The sequence below is a fragment of the Vanessa tameamea genome, chromosome 9, assembly GCF_037043105.1.
Source record: "Vanessa tameamea isolate UH-Manoa-2023 chromosome 9, ilVanTame1 primary haplotype, whole genome shotgun sequence".
Taxonomy (NCBI): Eukaryota; Metazoa; Arthropoda; class Insecta; order Lepidoptera; family Nymphalidae; genus Vanessa; species Vanessa tameamea.
This window is the reverse complement of record NC_087317.1, coordinates 12,237,284-12,256,626: the sequence shown is the minus strand read 5'-3', so window position 1 is coordinate 12,256,626 and position 19,343 is coordinate 12,237,284. Positions and strand designations below refer to the sequence as shown.

Genomic DNA, 19,343 nt, shown 5'->3' with positions numbered 1-19,343 from the left:
CATGAGGAATCATTTTTGTAAAGCCTATTCCAACTACAAGAGAACAAAAGTCAAATACAACATTTGACATCGAATTGACGTAATATCATTGATACAGAGCTTGAATAATGTATGATTTTCATAAAAATATGGATTTGCGAAAAAATGGCGTTTTGATTTTAGGTGAACCTGTTGTCTAAGCTTTGGAAGTAAAATTTAAGTGAATATAATTATTTAAGGGGAATAGTGTTGTATTATAATTAAATGTATTTTAATTGCGGACTCAATAGATTTTCTTCAGTGGTAATGGGCTATTATACAAAAACTGTGATTTTCAATGAATTCTGAAATTCTGAAATTCTGTGAATTTTAATCTAGTAAACGAAATAAGAAAAGAGAAATTTTAAACAATGGCCATATTTCTTCCTCAATTTCGGTTCGTTGAAATTTCGCTTCACAAACATTTTTATTCCACTAATTAATAAAAATAATGTCAAGCGCTGTCGTGGTACTGTTTCGGTAATGAGATTCTATTGAGATGATCCACGATGGAAAAACCTCACTTATAAAAAAAGTAAGTTACATGTTTTTTTATGAAAATATTCGTAGAGTAAACAGTACCTGCAACCTAATACCCTTTAGATCAACACCTACTTGACCAATATCCCAAATATTGTAATGAAAAACTCTCTCAATAGATCATGATCCAGCAGTGCAAAAATATAACCTATAAAATTATGCTGGTGGGTATTATGTATGTATATAATTCTGGGAATTACTCGACTTTGTTCCAGCACTAGTAATTCTACAGATATATCGATGAGCGATACTAACTTGTTATATATCAAAAACTTCGGTGTCTAGTAAATATTATTTTCAATCAAGCACATATGAGTGTTTTGTAGTTGGAAGTCTCGATATTAGAGTTATTGTGACGGTTATTTTGTCAGCATATGTGACTCTGGATTGATATTCCTCCCGTAAGTAATTACTATGATACAATCACAATAGTCAACACGTACGGTTGAACTTCAAGTATTTTCATTGATATATTATAGTTCTCATAAGCGTAGTGTATAGTCATAAGAGTGCTAATATATGTTACTACTTAGTAAGTCAAAATATATATAGTTACTTAAACAATGGTCATCATATTGACATAGTTATCATTATTAATACCATATCATACAATCATAAATCAATACTAATCTTATGTGTAGAGGTGACTAATTTCATATAAGGAAATTCGGTAGGCTTTCTTCCTATAGCCAATATTATTTTTTTATGTTATGACATACTGGTAGGCTATGGTGTTAGAAATATTAACCATCACTTACTTCACCAATGCGCCACCAAACAAGCAAAATAAAGGGTTAACATAATTATGTAATCAAGTAGTATTTTGATGGCCAAATTCGCCCATAGACATTTGCATTGTATGAAATAATAACAATGCCTTACATGGTCAAAACGACACCTTGGGAACTACGATGTTATGTCCCTTGTGCCTGTAGTTACACTGGCTCATATCTTTATGTTTGAAATGTAACCGTTATTGATGTTAATGTACAACTTTATTTAATTTATTTCTGTTCAATTTTATTCTGTTCATAATCATACCTCAACTCTTATTAATACATTTTTATTTTTTATGATTAATTTTATTATTCTTTGTAACATTTAGAGCAATTGCTTTGTTTGAAATCTTTTTCTGATTTTGAAAACAAGTGCTTCTAAAAGAATCTCCATCTACAATTTGTATGCTTTTATTTCGAAAATTAGTGTCAATTCATTAAAAAAATATTGTTATTCTCTATATGTTACCCTGTGCCCTGATCCTTATATCCTTTAAATGTTTTAACTATTAGAGTCAACGACGCATATCAATTTTTGTCATTTCACGATCGTGTTCCGCGGTGAGTTTCGATTAACTCAATAGTTACTCAGTAGTTAGATAAATCGACGAGTGAATTTATTGAACAATATTAAAAGTCAGTGACCAAAAATAAAAAAAACAGTCGCTTATAAATAAGACCTCATTGAATGAACATTACTTTTTTCTCTATCTATCTATCTATATATCTGTGCCAGAATCATTTCAATCTATTGTTCTAATGCTCCGTGAAATAACAACAAACGGAGACATATACTTTCAAATTTATATCAGTTAATTAATAATATAATAACCTGTAAATATACCTCCTGGGGCTAAGGTCTGCTATGCTCTAGAAGAGGTATGGAGAGTAGAGTTAAATGGCAGAACTTATTTTGTTACAGATTTGCTCATTGTGTCGTATCTAATGATCGTATGTCATGGACATTTGTGAGTATTTTTAATGTAATATTGGGACGGTAAAATGATGGTACGCCATGATGGTAAGTGGTCACAACATTGGCGCTGGAAGAAATGTTAACCATTCCTTACATCGTTAATACGAAATAACTTTGGAAACCAATGATGACTGAGTGTTACTTACACAGACGGACTTGTGCAAAGCCCACAACCAAATAACAATGTTTTCTATTATTAAAAAAACAGTTCTTCAAGCGTGGGTATGAACCCGCAATTACAATACAAAATCACGTTTTCTAACCACTGAGCCATGTCAGTTCATTAGCAGTAGAAATAATCATTTAAAAGTGAATTTGATATCGTTTAATCCTACTACTCTAAAAACTACACCTAAAATAGAATGTTACGGTTACTATACTACCTGAAAGCTAGCTATGAGCAATTTTGAAGTATGTTTTACACGCCTAAATAATGTCCTAAGCGTTTCAGATCAAAAAGATGAGCAATGCTTCAAAGTGATCAATTGATAAATTTATTAGACCTACTGTTATTATTATTATTCAAATTATATAGACGCGATCTCTTAACGAATATTCTTTACAAATATTTCGTTCAAAAATCTAATTACGTCAATATATACTTATGTTATAATGGGGATATTTGTTTGTTTGCATGTAGATGGTAATCTCAGAAACTAATGATACAATTCTAGTAAATATTTCAATGATAGAAAGCTTTATAGATATTTATAATTTATATCATATCAATTTCTTTATTAATAAATCAATAAATTCCCCGTGCGAAGACGGGCGTCCGCCCGCTAGTCGATATATAGAAATGAACATATTGTTTTAAGTGATCATCATCGCAGTTGTGGCCAAAAAATAATATGACTGACATTGCTATTATTAATAATCTTAATTTTTTTCATTTTTATTTAGTATTAATGGGTTACATTTCCAATTGATAGTCAAAGTAAATACTGCCAGCGCTTCATAAAAGAGAAAAACACAGGCTTAAACAGTCTTAACTACACAATTGCTAACATTTTTTAATAATATAAGACATAACCTAGATGCGATCTTAATTATCAGAATATATTATTTTTAGCACAGATACAATATAAAAATATTTTTTAAATTCATCAACAATGCCAGATTTATACGTTTTTTGGGATCCTGGTGAAAAATACACATTGCACCACAAAATATGTACTGGTTCTATTTAGTAGAGTAACAGGAGTTATAATTATATTTGCTATGTTCCGAATTCATTCATATGAGAGAATATTTATCGTAAATCACAACGGTATTTTAAACGATAATAAACACAGTAATACATATAGAATAACGATTTAATAAGATTTGAAAATAGAACGTACATACAAATTGTGTGTGTGTTTTTTTTTTAACGTAATCGGTAACAAAGAGTTTTCTTACAACGTTGTAAATATGTTGCGTTTCAATATACGGTTCTAGTAATTCCGAACAATGCGTTTGAAAATTATTGTAAAATATATCTAGTAATCTGGTCTAGAATACAAAAAAATTATAATCACCACCGAGTTACTATTTAATAGATAATATACAAAATAAAATTAGAGACAATTACTTATAATAAAATAACGCAGAAATAGAACACGTCTAGTCAAATATGAACAGAGAGGATATACTGATCTTAAATCAACATAATACCATAAAATAGTAAACATACAAAATACCTCATCAAATCATTCAAAATGACCCCTTAAACAACGATACCAATAGAGACGAACGCCGTACACGCGTCACGCGATAATATACCATACATGTTATAATAAAAGCGCCGATTTCGCGTGCACACACATCCAACCACTCCCGGCCAAACGTCCTAATTATTTAGCACTTCACGATAATGACGTCACTACGCGACTTCGATTTTTAAAATAAGAATGGTTTCTACTCACGCTGCAATGCTTTTCGATAGCGGCCAGCGTTCCATGGAGGCCTGGTACTTCATGTTTTCAATCTGCTTTTTCAGTGCCTCTTTGTCCATGGCTGCGAGAATACTGGGATCCATCGCGCAGAATCTGTGGTATAAAACACCCACACACAGGTTAGTGACGTGTATACGTATTGCCGTCTATGTAAGCGGCGTTGCGTACAGTCGAAGACGAAATACATTAAATAAAACAATAGAGCTATTTTACATTTACATTATAATTTCCTTGTGACTAATGCATTGATATAAATTGCGGTTGAAACGATTAAAAAATATATAAGGAAAATTAATTATAGTATCTTATTTAGTACATATTGTAAAAATAGAAGAGTTATGTTATTGAATGTACGTAAGCTATCTCGCTCGCTGTAAGGGGAGAATTTTGAGGGAGTGTGTGTAAGTGCGATGCGCGCGCATGGTGTTACAGTTTCTATGACAACCCCTCTACACACACAGTGATATCTTGCGCAAATTTAGTTAATGCGTTCGGAAATATAAATTGAGCTTAATTGCCTTAATGATAGAGTTTATTTTGAATTGACTTGATGTGTGTAAAATTAATGAATTAGACGTAATGCCCGGTAGTCGGCTGTGTTTTGTATCCCATTATTCTTCATCTCGTGCGGATGTCTGAGGACCATCTGTCAAAATCGACAGAGCTTTTGTAGTCGCTATGGGTTTATGACAAAAGCGACTTTTGCGCGTCATCTCAGCTATGCAATAGTCTGTTGTTCAAGTGTGTCAGCACTTTGAATATGCATCGTACGACGCAAAGACGTGTGCTGAATATATGTATATTAATATTTTCAACAATTGTTTCGTAATTAAATAATAAATAAACCGTAACTAATGTTATAAATGTGACGGTTTATTGTTTGTTACGCTTTCACGTGATAAATATTCAACCGATTATAATGGAATATTGTATACACGTTATTCAGGGGTACAAAAATTGAAGTATCGAGACTGACCTCTCTCATACGCGGGCAAAGCCAGAGGCGGAAACAAATATGTTATATATGAACATAATTTTAATCATTGTACATAATTGAAAACTATTTATATAAATGGGTATTCAAGTTAATTTCTTTGTTTCATTTATCCGATAGTCTAGTGGGTAATTTATATGACTATATGGTGAAATGCCGGGTTCGACCGACGAGGTAATTGTTGAAGGTATCACACTTTCATATTTAAAGATAATTTTGACACATGATCAGATTCATATATATTTATTTTTTATTCTAATCAATTAATAAATCTAAAACAAAAATTTTATTTATAATACGCGTATATATATAATACACTAGTTTAATTTCCAGCAATTATCTACATATTTTACAAAAACGATTTTAAATTTGAGCGTTTTGGGTATTGTATCCGAACGTCGTCATAAATGGCCTTACGAACTATATAGTCACAAGATTAAGGCAAACACTAACACAATAAAGTCTACATGATTTATGCTTGAACTTTTAACCTTGCCGATTTATAAATGCAAATAAATTGTTAACATTAATAAATAAGGCTTATTATTCAATATAAGATTGTATAGCTGATAAAAAGTGTGAAGCTAGGTACTTATTGACTTTCAAACAGAATTTATTATATATTGTACTAGCGACCCGCCCTGACTTCGCACGGGTGCAATGCTGATACTAAATATACTACAAAATGTCGTACAACGTTCATAGTTTTTCAGTCGTTAGACAATACAAACCGCTATGTCCCTACGTTTTAAATCTTCGAAAATATTCATTTAATTTACATGCTGTAAAGGGCCATATTAATCTGTATTAGATGTTTAATATATTTAAGGTACTTTATTGGATAAAAATTAATACTGTATTGCTTAAAATAGCTTCGAAAAAAAAGCCAATATTTCTCGTAAAATGTAAAGGCTAAAAAAAGGTTATTGTGGGTTACCCCTAAGAGACAGATAAATACTATCGGGGCTTTTTTGTAGACCTTTTTGAGGTGTACAATACTACAGTACATTATTTTGATCTAAGTTATAAGGTTCAGCCAGTGTTTGCAATGTAAGCGTAAAAAAATGTGTTCATTTACTACATCACTTTAGAAAAGTATAAAATTATCAGTGTTTCTCTACTATATTGTGCATGTATTATACATATAAACCTTCCTCTTGAATTACTCTATCTATTAAAAATAACCGCATCAAAATCTGTTGTGTAACTTTAAAGATACATACATAGGGACAGACAGAGGTTTTTTGTTTTATACTATGTAATAATTTAACTAACATAACTTTGCATTTCAAATGTTGGTAAAGAGTAACTAATAAGTTTCTTGCCGATTCTTTTCGGTAGGATCTACATCGCTTAATTTTTTAATTAGTTCTATACACAATAGTAATGGGAATGTCATAATTAATTTAAAAAAAAAAAAAAACTTAATGAGTTTTAATGGCTACCTTATTTAGTGGCTTTCACACGGTTCGCGCACTTTAGGCGCGAATAAAGTAAAAGATATATTGAAATGTTTATTAAAGTCTAATAAATAAATTTAATTATGCATAACATATTATATTATATTAATATAAGAAAAAAAGCGAGGTCATAGAATTCGTATATTTTCTTTATTATTTATTTGTTTTAAGATCTAGTTGACGTCGTAATGGTTCATAGTCGTCGAACAAAAATAGAATATTATAAGCCTACTTGTGTTGATATTTTAAATGAAATAGAATTTGTTTTTTTTTTTTATAAAATTATGATCCTGGCAAATGTGCCATCTCATTGTAAGTGGTCGCCACTGCCCGTAGACATTGGGTCCGTGAGAAATTTATAACATTCGTAACAACGCCAATGCGCCAATCTCAGTTTTGTGAACTAAGATGTTATGACCCTTGTGCCTGTAGTTACACTGACCTTTCAAACTGGAACACAATACCAAGTATTCCTATTTGGCGGTAAATATTAATATATTTTATTTTCGATCTTTATATTCGATCTTGACCCCTGGGCTATGTCTCCTAAGCTTTCAACTTTTTATATATATACCTACATATAAAATTAACTAACTATGTTGTTGAGTGGAGGAGTGATATACCCAGATGGACAAAAACCTATCACCAAATAAAGTTCAATTTCTTTATTTAAAGAAAATATCCTAACAAAACCTACATATTAACGAAGAAATTTAAAGATATTGGGTCCGTCGAGGTAGCTGATCATACATAAAATATACTTAGTCAGAAAACACGAAAACGTGGAAGCGTGTATTAATAAATTAGCCTAATAGAAATATCCTCAATATACAGAGGGAATTATTATATGTGTTACCGAATCAACGATGTTGTACTTCTATTGAAATATGTACCAAATTATGCTAGAATAATGTGTTTTATAGTTCAACTAGCGACCCGCCCCGGCTTCGCACGGGTGCAATGCTGATACTAAAAAATATACTACAGAATGTCTTACAACGTTCACAGTTTTTCAGTCATTGGACAATACAAACCGCTATGTCCCTGCGTTTTAAATCTGTAATATCTTCATAAATATTCATTTAAATTACATGCTGTAAAGAGCCATATTAATCTATATTAAATTCACAATTAATTTAGGATACTTAATAGGATAAGGATTAATGCTGTATTGCTTAAAATTGCTTCGAAAATAAGCCATTATTTCTCGTAAAATTTAAAGAATAAAAACTGGTTGTTGTGTGCTATCCCTAAGTGATAGATATACACCATAAGGGACTTTTTTGAAGACCTTTTTAAGGTGTACAATATTGTAGTACATTATTTTGATCTATCTCGTAGGGTTTCACGTATCACTTCAGAAACCTCTAAAATAATCAGGGTTTCTCTACTATATTGTGCATGTATTATACATATAAACCATTCTGCTGAATCAATCTCTCTATTAAAAGAAACCGCATCAAAATCCGTTGTGTAATTTTAAAGACTTTGTTTTATACTATGTAATGATATATTAAACCAAGACCCATAAAAACAAACTTTATAAAAGTTTTTGAGATTACTGATCACAAACAAACACTTCCTGCTTTAAATAACATTGTAGATACGATACAACTTTCGTAACATTGTTTTAAAAAAAAAAAAGAGGTCATTCAACTTTACACGTTTCTATTTTAGCTGATTGTTTGAATGTATAAAACTTCAGTTAATTAACATATTTCTCACAGACTTTTTGTATATTAATTAAGAAATAGATTAAATCGTTATTATAACATTCCGCTGACTTCATTACTTTATAAAATACTCGTTACTTAAAAAATAGTTGAATATTTATTATTGTGTTTAAAAGAATAGATTATTATAGTTGACATATTTGTGCAGGTAAAGCGTTCAATACATTCGTTTAATGCTTGTTCGCAGTGAGCCAGTGGCCTATGGCAAACATGGGCCGCGTTAGCGCATGACGTGGATCGTGATCACTAGATCGATGAGTACCATATTGAAGTTCGACGAAAATGACTACTGTTGACTTTGTTATTAATTCAAGTTCGAAAATGTTTATAAAGGAAGTAGAGAAAATGTAGTGAAAACTTTTCCGAGAGCTCGCTGCAAGCATCATGTTTTCTAGTGAACACTAATCTCTCAGGAAGCGCACTCGCATCTAGCCAGTGAACAGACCCTAAGTTTGCTTACTTTTCTTGCTCAATTTTTCTATCTGATAACCTTCGTTATCTGATAGATATCTATTATGTTTTTGTCAGTATGCAATAGTTTATTTTTTATTTTTTATAACAGCCCTAATAATCGGCGGTGACCATTTAACATTGGATGGCCCATTTATCTATATGATAAAAAATGGCAGTCTGGCTAATTGACCACCTGTGGTAGCACACCTGTGGTCACATTGTCATCGTAAAAATAAATAAATAAAAATAATATCGTCAATGCGTTACTGCCACATTTGGAACGAATGTGTTATATCCCTGGTGTCTGTAGTTAAGCTGGCTCACTCACTCTTCAAATCGGAACACAACAATGCTAAGTATTTTTGTTTGGCGGTACAATATATACAGCTAGTACAAGTAAAAGTCGATGCAAGTACTTGTAAATTATTCAAAGAGGAACTTTAATATTGAAGATCTAAGAATAGACCACTTATAAAGATTTCAAATAATGCTATTAATAACACAGCCTTTTAGTCTCCACCAATAATCTACAAAACATACCACCTTAGTTTTATTTGATATTGTGAAGCATAATAATAATACTTTGATCGAATGAGTTGAGAACCTATGGCTTAATTTTCATGTCTGTTAAGCGACCACATCAAATCAAGATAGATACATTACACTCATTGGTCAAATTAAATATTACTACCGGACCAAAAAATTAAATACGCCGACCTGAGAAAAACTGGTAAAATAAACTTAACCAAACCAAAAAACGACCCCAGCCAGGTGTGACCCCAGACCCTACTGGATTGGAGAACGAGGAGCTTTGGCGCAAATTAGGAAATAACTTTGTCTATCAACGGAACATGATTGGCTGATGGTGAGGATGTTGAATTGTGTATGTCATTTTAAATATAAAGCGGAATATTTTGTATAACATTAAGTATAGATGATTACTATGAAATTAAAGAGTGTCGTCATTCCCGACTTTACCAACCTTAATAGCAGGATTCGAGCAATTTAGCGAAAATAAGTTGCTAAGACGGTGCTAATTGGACGTAATTGTATGCAGCGGGCAGTGCTCGGGTGACCAATCGAGTTACGTCGTCATCTCCGACCAAGCCTCATAGAATTAGATTGTCCCATTAATATTTTATATTAGTGCGAACAGTTTGAGAGTTATATAAAATTCTTAAGTCAATTCATCATCGATGAATCAATAAATACCCAGTTTACTTGGTATTTATTAATTTTTGTACCTTTGTGCAACCCCGCCTACCGCCAAACAGCAATACTTACAATTCTTGTATTCCGGTTTAAGGGCTGAGTGAGCCAGTGTAATTACAGGAAAGAATAACATCTTAGTTCCTAAAGTTGGTTGCATGGTTAATATTTCTAACAGCACTAATGTCTAAGTGTGCACTCACCAAAAACAGTGTGTCAATTCTACAACGTTGCTCTAAAGAGGGACAGCGGATTTATTAAAGTCATAATCTCGTTCAGATCCATTATCAGACGTGCATACGCAAGCATTTGCGGAAAAATTACGATAACATAATCGTTCAGATTATAATTTATAAGTAAACAACAGTAAACCATTGTTATAATTTGCCGATACCATACCGAAACCAATATGAATTAGAAGACCTGAATCTTGGACGTAGATTGTTGATTTAAATTTAAATAAGCGCTATATATTTGAGCCGAGGGCCCAGTGGTTAGCACACTTGCATCTTAACCAATGATTTCGGGTTCAAGCCCAGGCAAGCACCACTGAACTTTCATGTGCTTAATTTGTGTTTATAATTCATCTCGTACTCGGCGGTGAAGAAAAACATCATGAGGAATCCTGCATGTGTGTAAGTTCAACGAAATTCTGCCACATGTGTATTCCACCAACCCGCATTGGAGCAGCGTGATGGAATATGCTCCATACCTTCTCCTCGAAGGGAGAGGAGGCCTTAGCCCAGCAGTGAGAAATTTACAGGCTGTTAATGTAAAAATAAATGTAATGCTATATATTTATGTCCTTAATTTGTCTCGTATTAAAATCTGTCACACGTGTATCCACACTAAAGCGGAGTGGTCGAATAATCTTCAAGCGGAGAATAGTCCTTAGATCTATAAAGGACTAGTGATGTAATATAATGAACATTGCTTATTCAAGATTTAATAGAAATCATATTATGTATTCCATCTTAATGTTGCGTGGGCGTCCGCGCTGGTCATGACGTCAGCGTCACTGTTAACGACAGCGCCAGGAAAATTATAGTGCATTTCTTTTTCTTCATTTAGCGTGTAGCCTCTTTCAAAGGTATACTTTGCGCACTGTGGTTTGATTTTTACTGAACAGTAGTTTTTGCCCGCGGTTTTGCTTTCGTGTGGGGGAGGTATTGTGTGGGGGGAGGTATTAGGTGCGAAAACTAATGAGGGTTTGTTGAATAGTTAAGACGCCAAAGGGTAACAAACAAACATAAAATGAAACAAAGTTAATGTTGAATAGTTAATGATTTTTGTACAAATTGTGTTAATCTCAGTCAAATTTATGTGCGCTTAATTTGTTTTTATCTCTCATCTCGTGTCTAATATCATTGAAATTCTACCATATGTATGTGTATCCAACCCGCATTGGAGCAGCGTGATGATATCAGAGAGTCTCCTCAAAGCGAAAGGACGCCTAAGCCCAGCGGTGTAACATTAACAGTATACTTTTCAACATTTTTCCTAATTTTTCAATTAAATTTAATTAAAAAAGTCTTTTCCGGTAATTCGGTACATATTTTAAAATAATGTTTAGTTGCAAAATAATATATTTAATTAAATTATAACTTAAAAAATGTTAATACTACAATATTATGTTATTTTTTATCTTAGAAAGCGTAGTGTATTAGACAATTAATTGTTACTCATTTCCGTTAACGTTTTCGTATGGGATATAACTCCCATACGAAAATATGAACTATAAAGTTCATCTTAGTTTCAGATTTCATTCAGATTCAGTTCAGTCATGACTGAGTAACAGGCATTTTAACTTTGCCGATTCATAATTCAAATTATTTGTAAAAAATATATTGATAAATAAAGCATGTTATTCAAAGCAAGATTATATAGATGTTAAAAAAGCGTGTAGATAGTACTTGTTGAGTTTCAGACAGGATATTATATATATATAGAATTGTATTTAACTAACATAACTCTGTATTTTAAATGTTGGAAACGACTAGTGAGTTTCTTGCCGGTTCTTCTCGGTAGAATCTACATTCCGAACCGTTAACTTCAAGCGATATAGTTCTAAAAAATTAAAAATGTTTGTAAAAGCTTACTTGAATAAAGTATTTTTTTTTATTTTGATTTTGACATCCATCCAAACTTAACACTTATAATGTAAGCATTTCAACGAATACGTATATCGAAGTAACAGCAGTATTTCATGTTACGAATTTAATTTTTTATCTGCAAAATATTGATGGAGTTCCTATATTTCTTTATACCGACGGCTAGTTAGCCTGGATTGGTGTAAGCTGCCATATGCTTTGTGATCTGGCATCGTTCCCACGGGGTCAGCATGTTGAATTGATACAGTTAGTCTCTGTAGGTTTACTCTTTGATATTTTAAATACTACCTACCAGCTACTCGACCCAACTTCGCACAAAGGCGATTGAATTTTTCAAACTGATATATTTAAAAAAAACGTCGCTTGCTTTTTTAACATCTATTGTATTATGTATAATATTAAAAATTTAGCAAGACCGTGTGTTATATGATCCCTCCGCCCAGATATTGTAATTTAAAATATCATCTTGCCTACGCCAGCGTGCCATTAATGTGATCACTGGCTCGCTCACCCTTTTTTATGGCATAGGTTGGCGCTGTAAGAAATATTAACCATTCCTTATATCGCTAATGCGCCACCAACCTTAAGAACTAATATGTTATGTCCCTTGAGCCTGCAGATACACTGGCTCACTCATCCATCAAACCGGAACACAACAATACTGAGTACTGTTGCTTAGCCGTAGAATATCTGATGAGTCAGTGGTACTTACCCAGAAGGGTTTGCACAAAGCCCACCAAGTGAACATTCGATGTTCTTCTTGAATGCTTTTGGATTCCAGAAAATTTAATGGTATTAACATAGAAAATGTTGATATAATTTTATTAATGATGCGATTAATATTCACTACAAATACTGAGTTAACCTTTTCTATAAAATTCCATAAATATATTTCATAGTATCGTTAAACCTGTTAACGCTTAGATCTTAAAATTTCTCATACTATGTATTGGTATAGCAGAGACCATTAAGGGTCAAATTTCTGTGTACGTTAACAAAATCAACTATATCTAATAAAATGTACAACAGATACATTGTATTTATCCATTTTGAGTTTACAAAGCAACGTGACGTGATACTAACATATTAATCTGATAAGTATATTAACCGGAAATCCGGTTAAAACAATAAATTAAATCTCTACACGATGCGAGTATGATACATATATTAAAAGATGTTAAGTGTCGTCTGTTCGTGCAACGTAGTTTGTAACTACCGATTATCGTTTATTCTTTAGTTGATACCGACCCTAAAGTTTAAAAATTTATAATATTATCTCTGTTCTACTTAGATTTGTCTGAAAGGTAAGGCTTAGAGAATATCACAATATTAGTTCGTTTTATCAGCCTTTTCTTAAGAAACCAATAATATCGATAAACTTTATTTATATATTACGGAACCAATATTCGTTTTATTTATTTACATAAGTTTAAATAATGCATGTTTTTTTAATATCTCCGACGAATAGAGATCTGTAAATGTTAGAAAGAGATAAAAGTTATTACAAAGCTCATATTCAATTTAAATAAACTTGTCTTCCAGTGGTCAAGTGCAGCCACTCAGCGTAATTCAATTATAGCTAGACTACTATGACTTAGAACTTGTTCACATTCAATTGAAAAGATTTTTATATTAACTATTGATTATTATTTATTTTAAAGTCAATATTAATCCACTTAAAATTATATTATATAGTATTTCAAATAAGTTTTCAAATAAAAAAAAAATGTTTTGAAATATATGCAAAAATAAAGGATACCTATGATTCACGACGAAGGCACAATCATACAATCACGATATCATATCACGATTATACTATATTATATGATTATATGTTATCGATCAAAACGTCGTCGTTGACATAAATTATTATTCAATATACTTTTATAGATGGATTGTGAATATATTCAACCAACACACTTTTGCGAATCATGAACAAAATCTAACCAAAACTTAATTATTTAATTTATTGAATAATAATAGATGTTAATTAGTTATTAATAAAACACAAAAAAACAAGTAATTATTTTTTATGTTTAACACAATTTTTTCTTGAAATCTGTTGGAGCTTTCGTGTTAAGGGACGGAAGTATGTAACAGGAAACCGGTAAAGCGCGCACTGTATGATTTGAGCATTGAGTGAGTGGGTCTAGAGTTGATCTTCAGATGGTATTATCCCATTTTCCGATAGGATATAATGTTGCTTAATACCAAGGTCAGATGTCATAGGTAAGTTATTATTTTAAAATAACTTAATAATTGAATAAGTCTGAAGTTTATGTAGTTACACTAACTGACCCAAAATTTTAAATGATTCATACACTCAGCATATCTTCCATCTAGACATATATGGTTAAATCATGACATCCGTCTGACACAGCTTAATAACAGTCTCATCGTGTGAAATGTTTAATTTAAAATGAATTTAATGTCTAAATTGTAACGCACTCAAGTACAGGTACAAGTACGGGAAACGCAACAATACAAAGTATTAAGTACTGCTGTTTGGTTGTAAAATATCAGATCAATGGGTGGCATGCACAATGACCTACCATCATGTAATATAATATGGCATATAATCATCATTTTCTGCCATATCTCTATTATTACGGCTAAAGGAAATAACCAATCGTTGTGGATGAGGGAAGCAAATATAAAAAACAGGAATATAATTATGTATACAAAATTCTTTACAGAAAAGTAATATCAACATTTATACTATGTAAAACTATTTATAGTCAGTTTACATGTATGAGTTTGTATGTGAGTATTTGTATGTTAATCTGTACTGTATTAAAGCTCAGAGGAAAGTAATAAAAATGGATTGACACAAGAAATATATATTAAGGACAATTGTGTTTCAACGTTCATATGGTCAATTGTCTTTCTTTCTTATAGTCGATTGGGTTAGCAATCTGATATGACCGAAGAGGATGGGCCTTACGACTGACCGAAGGCTTAACGTAGCCGATAGCCGTAGTCTATCTAGTTTATTATACAATATACAGGTGATATTCTATATATATTTCGTCTGAATTCAACAAGAAAATTCAACTTCATAAAAACGCATACATTAATATAACTGTGTGTGTTTGTAAAAGTGTTTGTACGTGTGTGAAGTAACACAGCTGTAATGTTTCGTATGTTGTGTGTTTACGAATAAGCGCGATCGCGATCTCTGTTTTCGGATGCAGACTCCAATGGCTCTTATAACGTTTATACGAGACGTAATGCCTTTTATGTCTGAATTTACCTTCCTCTAATGGTACATATAAAAAAGCAATGACGTCAATAACACTTTGTTTCTTTTGAATTGTTCTGATATAATAACGCAGATTTGGTATTTCGAAATTTAACTTTTATGTATTGAGAAAAAATTCAATTTTTTTTTTTAATTGACAGTGAATTTTTATAATTCGCGTGTACACGTACAGCTTGACATAAAAACTACACGGTGAAGTTAAAGTCCAATTAAATTTCGAATTACACATTACAGCTTATCCTTTTTTTACAACGTATATTTTACTAAATTTTGATCGTTTGTTTAGTGAGTATTATTTTAGTGGTGAAAAAAGAGGAAATCACATTTATCGTTATTATTATTTTATTTGATTATTAATAAACAGATCATTATTATTATATACGCCAAGAGAAGTATAACTTTAATAAAAAAATCTACACTACAGTTGAAATGTGTATGTTAAAATATATTTTTATAACGACTCAAAACTTGTTGTATCATATTTATTTATAAACTGACGGTTAACGAGCAAACGTGCCACCTGATGGTAAGTGGTCTGGCAATTAACCACATTCCTGACATTGTCAATGTTCCGTACCTATTATAAATTATTACAATTTCAGCTATCGGTATGAACAGCGTAAGTGTCCCACAAGTGGGAACGCTACGATACAAATTGATAGATATCAATGTACACTCTATGCGCGAAATTAATGTAAACGTTCGGTATTTCATCCAATTTAATCATGCAGGTTTCCTGACGATATTTACCTTTGAAACTGAGCATGAGATCATTTATAAAGAAATATTGAGTACGTAATAACTCTGTGATGATTCAACTTTGAACTTTTGATCTACATACTTTGTAAGGCCATATCGGCTTCAATTATACTTACTTTAAATTATATAATATAAAATTTCATTACAAGACTACAATACAAATTACTACATACAAAGGTTGCCATATATAAATACAATCGTTTGATGACGATTATCATTGTCGATTTGATATTTTAATCGATATAACGAACCATTGATAACTTCTGAATGATGTCTCGTTTTACTTGGTGGCAGGGCTTCGTGCAAGCCCGTCTGGGTAGGTACCACCCATTCATTAACATGAAATTGTTATTATTTCTCACAGCATCAATGTCTATGGGCGGTGGTGACCACTTACCATCAGATGGCCCGTTTGTTCATCCGCTTACCTAATACAAAAAAGGACAATTGTGTTATTCGTTAGCAAATTAAATCGTTTCATAAATATTGAAATTGGGTATAGACGTGTATTAAATTTTGCAAGAATAACGTAAACTATACTTAAGTAACCATTTTTTGTTACTGTAATAATATATGAGGTAGTTAAAAGAAACCAAATAAGCCCAAACCCCACGACAGTTTTCTCGTAACCATTGAATCAGACCTAAACCGTTGGTAAATCATTATTATAATTTTTTATCGAAATAAGTAGGCTAACTGTCAAACGAGTGGTCACTAAAGTTAAGTGGTATTTAAGCAACTATCAGACGTATTAATCCTTACATCGTAATTAGGTCACCAACTAACCAAGATGTTATGTTCCTCGTAGCTGTTGATACACGAACTCACCCAGATTTCAAGGCAGGAAACAAACTAAGTATTGCTGTCGAATTGTAGAATATGTGATGTGTGTGTACTTAACCTCACCATCACTAAGCCGTACCACCAAGATAATTGGTATATTAATATATTATCATAATTACAAAACCCTTTTAAAGTCTCAAGTCGATACGACTCTAAGAAGTATGTTTAAATCAAGTGGATTTTTAAAGTTAGTTGCATAAAAGTTAACGCTTCATTCATAGTAGTTACTATGAATGAAGCGTGAACAGAAAGTAAAAAAAAAATAATAGAAAACTTACTTTTTAAATAGCTCCTATGTAAAAGTAATTTGACGTTCAGCTGCCGTTGCAGCGCTGAATAAAGAATCTGAAACAATTTCGTGTAATTAATTTTATTTCCTCAACGACAATGTTTATGAAAACTTAAGTACGAACACTTCAGACTTTTGTTTTTGAATGAAGAACACATTTCACTTGAAATATACCTTACCATGGCACTTAGATACTGAATATACAAAACGAAATTGAATCATCGAAATAAGTTATAAGAATATTAAATATACTAAAGTACTAAGACAGAAAGTACAATAAAAAAAATATGATATAAGATTTTGCGAGCAACTTAGAGAAACTTTTTAAACTTAAGTGATAAGCAAATATAATATGCAATCTCATCATCTTCATCTCTTACTTAAGTTATCTAAATAATTGTATCTATACTAATATTATATTTATTCTGTCTGTTGGTCCTACACAGGCAAACCACTGAACCGAATTTAATGAAATTTGGCAAGCTTGAACTGTAAGAACATAGATTTTTATGCCCCATTTTATATAACCCCTGGAACGCAAGCGAAGCAACGTACGACAACTAGTTTGATAAAATGTGAAATTGTTTCTAAAATACTGGCGGATAAAGATAAAAAAAGTTGTAGAAGAATGTAGGTTGTACTGATTATCAGTAGTGTCTCTGTGATGTCCGATTCGATTTTTGGAACGAAGTTCTTTTATACGGCTCACAGTTGATTGAACTGACAGAAATCGTTACGTACGGAAAATGCGTTATGCTTCCTCTAGGCGATCTTTCCTTCTCTTTCTTTCTTTTCTCTGTCTCTGTCTGTTTAACTATCCTCAAACATTGTTCATTTATTCAAAATTACATAATATTTAGCGAGAACAACTTAGTTCCAACCGGGTGTCACTCGCCCCCTGTCATGAGCAAACAGGCTACCAGATGATGGTCACCATTGTCTAGGGATAAACTTAGGACCTAAGACATTATGTAAGTGAGTGAGTTAGCCAGCGTAGTAATAGATTTACTACACTGGCTAACTCACCTTTCAAACATGAACACAGTAAAACGATCTATTGATAAAATAACCGATTAATATGTAAAGCCCACCCTGATCATAAAGTTAGATATATATTTTTTATTTGACATAGGTGATCGATCTTTCTACCACGACTTACGTAAGTGATTACTTTGAAATCAAACGAATATAAAATGTAAATTGCAAATCGTTGCGTGTTTAAGTTAGCGTGTTTCTTACTCAATAAAAACTAATAAGATTGTTTAGTGAAGCATTATATTCATCTAAAACGTTATCTAATGAGATATTAATGACAACAGTACTGTTCTTGTGAATCGCGGAACTAGCGGGACGAGTTTTTTTTCGTGTGAAATTTCATATAAGTAGGTACATTGTCATTTAAAAAAAAACCATATTGAGACTAGATGTTATGATCGGTTTTGAACTGGAAATCTTCGATAACGATTAATGTATTCTAACTACTTTGACTTCTATTTGTTCAAATAAGACAACATGGCGATTCAAAATTTCTCTGATGAGCTTAAGCCAATTTGAATAAAGAATATTTTGATTTTCACATTTTCATCTGTCGATTCAACCATCATGGCGGAACGTAACGTCGATTTTTTGGATATTTAAATTACTAAGTTCTAGAATATACATATATCAAATTCAATTTAATATTATAAATTAAATAAAAAATCTCTGATTCAATTGGCAAGGTATTTTACTTGAGTAAATCGACGTTGTTATTAAATATACTAATATTATACATGCGAAAGTAACTCTGTGTGTTACCCTCTCACGGCTTAACCACCGCTTTGGTGTGAAAGAAGTTCAAGCCCCAGGAAAGAACATAGACCGCTACTTCATACCTAGACCCCCCCCCCCAATTACCAACGAAGCCGCAGATAAATACTAGCCGTTATTACATTGGGTTGGAGATCTTATGGAGGTTTCTATCGTCAAATTATAGAAATTGAC

At 32.0% G+C, this 19,343-nt stretch overlaps 1 protein-coding gene across 1 annotated transcript in view; it reads right to left on the bottom strand.

Annotated features, from left to right (window-relative positions):
- Positions 1–17,371, bottom strand: part of Ggamma30a (G protein gamma subunit 30A) — a 33,752-nt gene extending 16,381 nt beyond the window's left edge. Inside the window, exons 1-2 of the mRNA XM_026632338.2 lie at positions 17,350–17,371; positions 4,218–4,340 (exon numbers count right to left, since the gene is read on the bottom strand). Of these exons, the coding sequence (XP_026488123.1) occupies positions 4,218–4,330 (113 nt within the window). The 5' untranslated portion in view covers positions 4,331–4,340; positions 17,350–17,371. The remainder of the gene's footprint in view (positions 1–4,217; positions 4,341–17,349) is intronic.
- Between the last annotated feature and the right edge of the window lie 1,972 nt (positions 17,372–19,343).